This window comes from Phoca vitulina, unplaced genomic scaffold (assembly GCF_004348235.1).
Source record: "Phoca vitulina isolate PV1807 unplaced genomic scaffold, GSC_HSeal_1.0 scaffold15, whole genome shotgun sequence".
Taxonomy (NCBI): Eukaryota; Metazoa; Chordata; class Mammalia; order Carnivora; family Phocidae; genus Phoca; species Phoca vitulina.
The window spans coordinates 40,311,196-40,321,794 of record NW_022589718.1 but is presented as its reverse complement, the minus strand read 5'-3'; the positions used below and the strand labels follow the sequence as shown (position 1 = coordinate 40,321,794).

At 50.4% G+C, this 10,599-nt stretch overlaps 1 protein-coding gene across 3 annotated transcripts in view; it reads left to right on the top strand.

Moving 5' to 3' along the window:
- Positions 1–1,182: 1,182 nt before the first annotated feature.
- The window catches only part of DLGAP2 (DLG associated protein 2), an 862,351-nt gene continuing 852,934 nt past the window's right edge, over positions 1,183–10,599 (top strand). For 2 of the 3 annotated variants that reach the window (XM_032413746.1, XM_032413747.1), the window contains exon 1: positions 1,183–1,339. In XM_032413746.1, the coding sequence (XP_032269637.1) occupies positions 1,322–1,339 (18 nt within the window). In that variant the 5' untranslated portion in view covers positions 1,183–1,321. Of the gene's footprint in view, positions 1,340–1,835; positions 2,014–10,599 lie in introns of those variants that run through there. The other variant, XM_032413748.1, reaches the window with a different exon arrangement.

Below are 10,599 nucleotides of genomic sequence, written 5' to 3'. Positions count from 1 at the left end.
TGCTCTCTAAAATAAATAAAACCTTAAAAAAAAAATCTTGGGATTTCTGAAAAAGACTGGCTTGTCCACCAATTATTTTTGATCACCTGATTCCTATTCTAATCCCTCTCGTTTCACCAAAAACAAACCTTCATCCTGCCGACTCACTTTTGCTAGCAGCTTCCTCGGCTTTTATCCCCCTTAGACTTGCCAACAACCCAGGTGGAGACTTGGAGGAGTCTGTTATTGCAGCCGGGTTACCGTGGGGCTCCCTACCCTGCCCTGGGCCCGTGACCACAAGGGGACAGCCTGGAATAAGAGCTCCCGGCCTCTGGTTACCCGAGCAGCAGCCCAACTTTCCTTCTCGGGCAATCCGGTCTTGGAAGGGTATTGCCACGGATCTAATGACGGTCTATCGGAGTATGGCCAGTGGGGCTCAGTTGTCAGCACAACTTCTCAATTAATTCTCGCTCCTCCTCGGCCGGTGTCCTCTCTGTGCTGCTGCGAGCAAACGCACGGAGGCGGCCAGACCCCGCCGATGGTGCTCACGGCCTCTCCACGCAGGTTTCCTATTAAAAGGAAGGCTGTTCCGCGGCCGCCACAGTCCACCCCTTCTTCCCTGCGGACACCACGCAGGTGTTCTCTACGGGAGAGTGCGCTCATGGAGGGAGGAGGAGGCTCGGGTTTAGGGCAGCCGCAGCAGCGGGACGGACAGAAGCGGGGCGCCTTTGCGGTGACACCCCCTTGCCAGCTGGAGCACGCAGCTTCTCCTGTGTCGTCTCCGGCTGGGGAGCATCTGGCTATGGAGCGGACTTTACCCGGTGCGCGTGTCACTCCGCAGCCGGAGCGCGCTGCTGCTGCCCAGGCGCCGAGGCACGTGTGGGATCCGCGCGCTAACTTCGCAGCGCCCTGGCACCGGCTAGCGCGGGCAGCGCTGGAACAGCGGGACTGCCAGGCGAGCTCCAAGCGCCTCGTGCTGCACGCTGTCTCAGGCGCCCGGCTGCGCCCCGCGCAACAGGTGGCGTCCGGGGCGTGGCTTGCGCGCCGGCGGGCGGGGCGGGGCGGGGCGGGGCGGCCGGGGGCGCGGCGCGCAGGCCTGGGCTCCCCCGGGTGCAGGCCTGGCCCCTCCCCAGATGCCGCCGCGCGCCGGCCGCCCCCCAGTGCGCCTGGCCTCCCCGGGCGCCCAGTGCGCAGGCGCGGGCGGTGAGCTCCGACCGTGCGCCGGGCTCGAGCGCGGTCGGAGCGCGCGGCGGCGGCAGCGGCCCCGCGGACTGACGGACGGGCGGACGGACCCGCCACGCGCCATGTCGCCCTGCACCTACTGAACTCCGAGCGCCCGAGGATGTCTGCGCTGAGGAAGGTGCGAACGCCGGGTCGCGGTGCCGGGGCGCGGGGTCAGGCTCCGCGTGGGGCGCGGGCAGGGACCCTGGGCAGCCTGGACACGGGGTCCCGGGCTGCGCGGGCGGCCTCGTCCTTCGCTCGGGCTGGGCGCATCGCTGGTCGTGGCCGGGGGTCCCCGGACCCTGGGCTCTCGGGGTATGGGCGCGGTGCGGGAGCCGCGGAGGCGGGACAGGCTCCGCTCGGCCGGCGAGCTGGGGGAGCTGGAGGAGACTGAGGAGGGGGCGGTGTCCGGCTCCCGCGGGGCAGCCGCGAGGGGACAGGGGCGCAGGTGGGCCGTTGACCCGGATTGGGGAGGTTCAGCGGGGGTCGGGAGCGCGGGTTGCGCCTGCGAGGGGCGCGGGCCAGGGACCGCGGAGGGGCCACTTCTGCCGGGTCGCGGCGGCTGCAGCGCGGGGAGGGGGTGGCCGCCGCCCCGCTCTTCAAGTGGGAGCGCGAGGACCGGGCTTTTTTCGGGGTGGTTGCTAAGCGCGGAGCTCCCGGCGCAGGGTTTTGTAACCAAGCCTCCCCCGGCAGCGGCTGTTGCTGTTCTCGGCTCGCTCGCTAAGGATCGCAGAGAAATAATGAGGATGTAATTATTGCAGCCTGGCTGCCAGGGGTGGGGGCGGCAGGCACGGGCTCTTCGTGCACTAGCAGGTGAGGCCGGGCTGGGGAGGGTGCTCCAGCCCACCTGGCCGCCCTCCTTGCCCACGCTGCGGCCAGAGGCTTGGAGCCAGCTGGACAGGGAACCTGGGGTGGGGTGGGGGCGGACGGTTAGGGGAAAGAGTTAGGAGAGGTCGGGAGGGGGCAACAAGGCGGAGTGTCTCGGAGGTCAAGGGGGTCTGCAGGTGGAGAGGGCCCAGGTGCAAAGGGGAGAGGGTGCAGGTGGAGAAGGGAGAGGGCCCACCTGGAGGCAGGAGAGGTCTACAGATGGAGAGATCAGAGGTCTGCGAGGGGAGAGGGCACAGGTGGAGAAGGGAGAGATCTGCAGGTGGAGAGGGCGCACGTGGAGGTGGGAGGGGGCACAGGTGGAGAGAGGAGAGAGCATGCCCAGTGGCTGGAGATTTGCATGGGAAACTCGAGGCAGCCTCTCTTCCTTTGACTCTTGCACACTTCTCAGCTGCTGCGATTCCAGCCGCCTGTGTTCTCTTCTGCCAAAGGAATGGCGATTCCGGCCGGGGCTTGGAATTGGGAATTCGTGACTTCTCAGCATGGGCTGTCTAGTATCGCTTAAAATGAAGCGATGGGTAGCGAGCTCTTCCTCGGTGGCGGTAATGCCGCGGGCCAGGGCTGGCGTGGCTTTGGAGCTCGGAATGTAGAGCGCACCGCCTTTGTCTGTCCCCTCGGAGGCAGGAGAGCTCAGGGGAGGACTTCAGACAAGGACTCTCCCTGGGGTCCTGGGCACTCGCTGGCTGTGTGTCCTTGGGGAGCACTGCATGCGGTAGGACCTGGCGGACCTGGCACTTATTTCAGATGGTGAATTCTGTTGGTGACTAGAAAATCCCCAGGCTCTCCGCACAGGCTGGGGGAGGCCGCGTAGCACCTCCAGGGGATGTCACCCCCGCCCCCTCCCCCACAACTTGCAAGAAGCAACATGGACATCTGAGGTTCATGTGCCTCACAACACCATTCTCATTTTCCTTCACATTCTCTGGGTAAGGGAATAGGTAGCCAAGGCAAAACATGGCGAATTGATGAAAGATTGTGATTTTTGGCAGGTCAGGTTGTTACTCCGGTGTTTAAGAGAAGTCATTAATCAGGATTCTCCAGTAGCCAGATTGTCTTGTGCAGGCACTGGGTGACTCACACACTGCGCTCCAACACTAACTGTGGAGTGTGTGGACCATTTCCTTTTAGATGATGTGACTTTTTCATTGCTTGGAAGAGAACAAATTGCAATATTTTATGCCCCACATCTGGCAACACTGTGAGCAGGCTGTGGGGAACACGGTCTGCTCAGGCTCATCTGGGCAGAGTAAGGGACCTAATGAACGAAAACGGGAGAAAGTCCTGTCCTAAAGCACACTGCCTTTTTCTAGATCACTGTAATGTCCTGTCCATGAGGAGGCCCATAAAGGTGGGATTGACTCTCACTGACAACTTTGTGAGCCCTTCTGCCCCTTCATTACCTCTCCCTTGAAATCCTCTGTTCTTGGTGAAGAAATCAGTGAGCCTTGGGTGACTTACTCTAGTGACCTGTCGCTTCTGCTGGATAATTGTAGGTTACAGGGTAAGCTTAGAGAAAAGAATACTACCTCAAGTAATCCAAAGTGATGAAGTGCTTAAAATGAGAGTTTTCTCACCACGGAGATGTTTTCTCAGATGAGTGCTCTGAGCCAACTTTTCATTCTGTTAATCCTTTATTCCCTTTCCTTCCAAGAAACTTCACATTTACAGTAGAGTTGTCCAAAGTGGTCCTGCTTGAGACAGAAATAAACATGTATTCTTTTACCACTATTTTTGTATGGCTTAGGTTACTTGTGATTTTGATGAATTAATAAGGATAGATTTTATTTTTATAGAACTCAGGTTACTTTGGATTATTTCTTCCTGGTGACATAAATATGTCCCCCTATGGCAATCTATTGCTTCTCTTTGTCTACTTCATTTTTGAAATTGGGGGAAATTGCAAATTACATATTAAAAGCAAAAATATGAATTGCAGCATTTGGGTTACATTGGATTCCAGATATCCAGAATCCAACCACTTCTGAAACTAAAGGGTTCTAATATGATCAATATTGTTAGAGCATTTCTTATGTCTGTTTTTAACAGAGTATCTTCCATCCTGTGCCTACATGATGAAATCGAAGAAATGCTGTTATTGTTTTATGACTGTATTTGAGGACAGCTTCATGATTACCCAAGGAGTTGAAGGATGCACACTTTGAGTATCGATCTTAAAGGGAACATCATTTAATATATCATTTATTGACCCTTGGAAAGGATGTGCGGGTCATTCATTGGGTACAATAAAAATAACTATGATTCATCATGTTGGACAGATGGGAGTCCTCTTCAGAGCATTGCCAGTGTGTTGGTTCTAAAAGAATTATAGGCTACCACACAGGAAGTTAGCAGGCAAAACATCTTAGGAAGTTAAAAGTCATTCTTCATCCACCACAGTTTTATGTGCAAGTTCTTTTTATCCTGTGACCGTGGTCCTAGCTGGTCATCAGCGTTTCAAATGTGTCTTGTTTCGCAGGTACTCGTGAATACAAAGAATAAGCAGGGCGTTCCGTGTTTATTCATGACAGAAACATTCCTGTGTAGGGAGCTGGGTTCGTGGGCTTTGGGTCGACAGGGTGGGCTTGGAGGGTGTATAGATTGCGGTTCACATCCTGCACCTGCTTGGGGAAGAGCACCTGCCTTTCCAGCCCCTCCGCCTCCCTCCCGGGGACAGACTCCGTGGTTGTCAGCATCCGGTTCCTTGGCAAAGGTAACTGGACACCATGTGCAATCCCGTTCTTCGTTGTTTCTGCCCTTACCCTGTGCTCTGGCTTCATCTGCTTCTGAAAAAGCTGCCGGCAGTGAGCCAATGATGGGCCCCGTCTTGTCCTGACTCTGTGCCCAGGAAGGGTGCCTGCCCAGTCCTCTGGCTGTTCCGACAGCTTCCCCAAGCACTTCGGAGAATGTGCCTCCCCGAGTGGTTGCCGGTGGTTTTCCTTGCTGGGTGCTGGTCAAGCTGGTTTTGAGCTCTCTGTGTTTCTGGGTGGATCTTCAAGGAGATGAACTCTCTAGACCAGCTTGTTAGGCTTCTGTTGAACGTCCCATGCAGTGTGAATTCACCCTTCCAGATGACTGCTGATGTCCTTTGGGGGTCACCTGTGCCCACTTTTAGCACTCCGCTGTGGTGGTCTGCCCTCTGTCTAGAGACGGGCTCCTAGTGGGCAAAAGGAAGTCACAGCCCCATCCCTGTCCCAGGAGGAAGAGCATCCTTGTGGACCTGGACATTTCCTTTCAGTCCAGAACCGCATATGCATTTTGAGGAACGAAAGCTTTAGGAAATCAAGCTGAAAACATGCAGGGCCTAGAGTCCTTGCAATGCACTGAGGAGGGCATGGCCTCTCTGAAAAGGAAGCCACCTCGCAGGGGATGCCCATCTGTGGAGGACGGCAGGGCTCTGGCTGTGCTTGGGGACCACTGGGTCCTGAGACCTTGTTGTGCCTGCCGCATCATTACTGCTTGACTTTCAGTTATGTAAACCAAGAAATCTCCCCCAGTGTGAATTGGGTTTTCTGTCCCTGGGACCCAGGTGGAATGTGAGGGGTTTTAGTTTCTCCCAGAATATCCACATTAAAGCTCTCATCATGGTTCAAGATCCATCTTGAGGTGATATTTTTGTTTGATATAACTTTTTGTGTGTATCCACAGGAAAAAAGTCATGCCAAAGAGGAATAAGCATTTTCAGTCAGCCTATCCATAAAATTGCAGCAAATATTTAAAAAAGTAACTTTTAAATGTAATTGGTCATTGTCTTTACAATGATGTATACCATACTCTGCACGAAAGTAAAAATATTGAAATGATTCCCTTAGGGCCCATAGAGTATACATTATAAACCGGGCAAAATAAAATTATCGTCTTGTGCTAAATGAAAATGTGTCCTACTGATTTTGCACAGCACCGAGCAGCGGGTCCATGTTGGCAGCGTAGGTGGTGATGAGAGAGCGGGCTCTGGGGTCAGACCTGCTGGGCAGCCCAGGTCCTTGGACAGTTCATTTGACCTTCACATACCTCAGTCCCTTGTCAATAAGAGAGGGGCGGGTACCCATTAGCCTTATAGGGTCGTCACAAGGTTTAAGGGAACTGATGGCTGGGGCGCCTGGGTGGCTCAGTTAATCGTCTGACTTCGGCTCAGGTCATGATCTCAGGGTCCTGGAATCCAGCCCCACGTCGAGCTCCCTGCTCTGCAGGGAGCCTGCTTCTCCCTCTCCTCCCTGCTTGTGCTCTCTCTCGCTATCTTTCAAATAAATAAATGAAATCTTAAAAAAATAAAAGAATTAATGGCTATAAAGCACTTAGAATGGTGTACGCAGTAAATGCTCAGCAAGTGTTGATTGTTTTGGATCAGAGAGTAAAACTGGGGCTTGGTTTGAGCCATCCTATGTTGTGTGTCGTGAAGCGATGTTCTGAATTCCCATAAAACTTATGTATTTGTTACTCCTAGTCTTACTCATTTATCTGTTTTGCCTCCTTTCCCCAAAATTTTGACCCAACTTAACCACAAAGACTAAGGCCAAAAATGCTAATCAAACAGCAATAGATAATCAGAGCAAACAAGTATGACAACCAGGAGGGTTAACATAATTCTTTGGGCATCAAATTTGATTGAGTTTCCTCTTCACCAAGTCCATGAAACCCCAAAAATCTAGGCCCTGACTTGATCACCTTATTGGAGTGGACTTTGCATGCTTGTTTTTCGGTGATGAACCTGTCTTAGCCAAAGACGAGTGGCTGTGTGGTCTGAATGTGACCCCAGGTGAATGGAGTCGTCAGGGCTACGGTCTCCAACCCCAAGGCCACGTCCGGTCCCCGTCTCCCACCCACACTTTGGGGAGCAGTACTCAGCCTCCGAGTAAGAGCTTAGAAGCCATAACTTCCCTAACCCCATAAGGTCAGCTAGGTAACTCCCTGTGTACCTGCTCGTCGAGTGAACCTCACATTGCACTGCGGTTAACCCTTTACTTCTCTTCCCCTTTCAGAATGACAGCTTTTGAGGGAGGGTGCTCGGATCCCTGTCTGTCTCGCTATCTGTTGCAGTGTGTGACGGAGAGCAGTGAGCAGACACTCAGCCTGGCAGATCTGACCTTACGTCTGTTACTCTTCCTCCATCCCCATGGCTCCTTCCGTGGTGTTCTAGGCTCTGCTCTCGGATCCCGTCCCTGGTTTGTTCCCTGTTTCCTGACTTGGCCATGAGCAGAATGACACCATGCTTCTGCCCACACTTAACCACAGTTTCTCATCTGTGCTTTCCTCAGTTTATCCTTTCAGACCTCGTTTAACTGTGACGTCCCCACTGACAGGTTCCCCAGTCCTTCAGTGTAGAAGCAAGTCATCCCTGTGGTTCTTTGTGCCTTTCTTAAGGAATGTTCCATGGAGGATCAATATTTGTGCTCCTGATGCCTCCATGCACCAGCCGCCCGGCTCTGTCCGTGGTGTTGAGGAGGAACAGTGAAGGGGGCAGGTCTGGCAGTCCCCCGACCCCCCGTTCTGTCTGAGTGTTTTAAGTCGTATTACTCATTAGATACTTGAGTGAGTGAATCCACAACTAGCTTCCTCCCTGGTGCCCTGCGGGAGAGGCTCCTCGTTGACCTGCTTCTACCCATGGCTTTTCAGTTGTGTGTGAGGATGTTGGAGATGTGGGACGTGACAGGAACGTCAGTGGGTTTGGTTACCTTTTTAATTTTGCTAGTATATGAAACTTTTGGCTTTTTAAAAATGATGTCCATTTTTCTGACATTCTTTGTGATTTGACAGTTTCTGAACAAATTTCTGACCATCTCTTTTCTGACTCTTAAAACAGTGTAGAATCTATTAGTAACTTAGCAGTTTTCTTAAACAGTTGAATGTTGTTTTTTGAACTTCCGTTGTGGCCATTTTAGGATATAACATTCCTGGATCTACAATAAAATGTTCCAAATTCTCAATCTAGTTAGATTAAAATTTTATTTTCGTTATGAAGGAGGGGCTACATAGCTCATTAAAACCGAACAGTATTTAGTCGTCCTTGCTAGTTTATCGACTTGCTAGTTTCTCTAATATTTTATTAAGAGTCACAGCACTCATTTATTTATTTATGTTTAATTATTCTTTTTTTAAACTTTTTATTGTTATGTTAATCTCCATACATTACATCATTAGTTTTTGATGTAGTGTTCCATGATTCATTGTGTATAACACCCAGTGCTCCATGCAGAACGTGCCCTCTTTAATACCCATCACCAGGCTAACCCATCCTCCCACCCCCCTCCCCTCTAGAACCCTCAGTTTGTTTTTCAGAGTCCATCATCTCTCATGGTTCATCTCCCCCTCCGATTTCCCCCCCTTCATTCTTCCCCTCCTACTATCTTCTTTTTTTTTTTTTTTCTTAACATATATTGCATTATTTGTTTCAGAGGTACAGATCTGTGATTCAATAGTCTTGCACAATTCACGGCGCTCACCATAGCACATACCCTCCACAATGTCTATCACCCAGCCACTCCACCCCCCCCCCCCCCCCCCCCCCCCCAGCAACCCCCAGTTTGTTTCCTGAGATTAAGAATTCCTCATATAGGGGCGCCTGGGTGGCTCAGTTGGTTAAGCGACTGCCTTCGGCTCAGGTCATGATCCTGGAGTCCCTGGATCGAGTCCTGCATCAGGCTCCCTGCTCGGCAGGGAGTCTGCTTCTCCCTCTGACCCTCCCCCCTCTCATGTGCTCTCTCTCATTCTCTCTCTCTCAAATAAATAAATAAAATCTTTAAAAAAAAAAAAAAAGAATTCCTCATATCAATGAGGTCATATGATACATGTCTTTCTCTGTTTGACTTATTTCGCTCAGCATAACACCCTCCAGTTCCATCCACGCCATTGCAAATGGCAAGATCTCATTCCTTTTGATGGCTGCATAATATTCCATTGTATATATATCCCACTTCTTCTTTATCCATTCATGTTGATGGACATCTTAGCTCTTTCCACAGTTTGGCTATTGTGACATTGCTGCTATAAACATCGGGGTGCACGTACCCCTTCGGATCCCTACATTTGTATCTTTGGCGTAAATACCCAGGAGTGCAATTGCTGGATCATATGGTAGCTCTATCTTCAACTTTTTGAGGAACCTCCATACTGTTTTCCAGAGTGGTTGCACCAGCTTGCATTCCCACCGACAGTGTAGGAGGGTTCCCCTTTCTCCGCATCCCCACCAACATCTGTCGTTTCCTGACATGTTAATTTTAGCCATTCTGACTGGTGTGAGGTGGTATCTCATTGAGGTTTTGATTTGGATTTCCCTGATACTGAGCAATGTTGAGCACTTTTTCATGCGTCTGTTGGCCATTTGGATGTCTTCTTTGGAAAAATGTCTGTTCATGTCTTCTGCCCATTTCTTGATTGGATCATTTGTTCTTTGGGTGTTGAGTTTGATAAGTTCTTTATAGATTTTGGATACTAGCCCTTTATCTGATATGTCATTTGCAAATATCTTCTGCCATTCTGTCGGTTGTCTTTTGGTTTTGTTGACTGTTTCTTTTGCTGTGCAAAAGCTTTTTATCTTGATGAAGTCCCAATAGTTCATTTTTGCCCTTGCTTCCGTTGCCTTTGGCGATGTTTCTAGGAAGAAGTTGGTGCGGCTGAGGTCGAAGAGGTTGCTGCCTGTGTTCTCCCCTAGGATTTTGATGGAATCCTGTCTCACACTGAGGTCTTTCAACCATTTGGAGTCTATTTTTGTGTGTGGTGTAAGGAAATGGTCCAGTTTCATTCTTCTGCATGTGGCTGTCCAATTTTCCCAACACCATTTGTTGAAGAGACTGTCTTTTTTCCATTGGACATTCTTTCCTGCTTTGTCAAAGATGAGTTGACCATAGAGTTGAGGATCCATTTCCAGGCTCTCTATTCTGTTCCATTGATCTATGTGTCTGTTTTTGTGCCAGTACCATACTGTCTTGATGATGACAGCTTTGTAGTAGAGCTGGAAGTCCGGAATTGTGATGCCGCCAGCTTTGCTTTTCTTTTTCAACATTCCTCTGGCTATTCGGGGTCTTTTCTGGTTCCATACAAATTTTAGGATTATTTGTTCCATTTCTTTGAAGAAAGTGGATGGTATTTTGATGGGGATTGCATTGAATGTGTAGATTGCTCTAGGTAGCATTGACATCTTCACAATATTTGTTCTTCCAATCCATGAGCATGGAACGTTTTTCCGTTTCTTTGTGTCTTCCTCAATTTCTTTCATGAGTATTTTATAGTTTTCTGAATACAGATCCTTTGCCTCTTTGGTTAGATTTATTCCTAGGTATCTTATGGTTTTGGGTGCAATTGTAAATGGGATCGACTCCTTAATTTCTCTTTCTTCTGTCTTGTTGTTGGTGTATAGGAATGCCACTGACTTCTGTGCATTGATTTTATATCCTGCCACTTGACTGAATTCCTGTATGAGTTCTAGCAGTTTTGGGGTGGAGTCTTTGGGGTTTTCCACATAAAGTATCATATCATCTGCAAAGAGTGAGAATTTGAATTCTTCTTTGCTGATTTGGATGC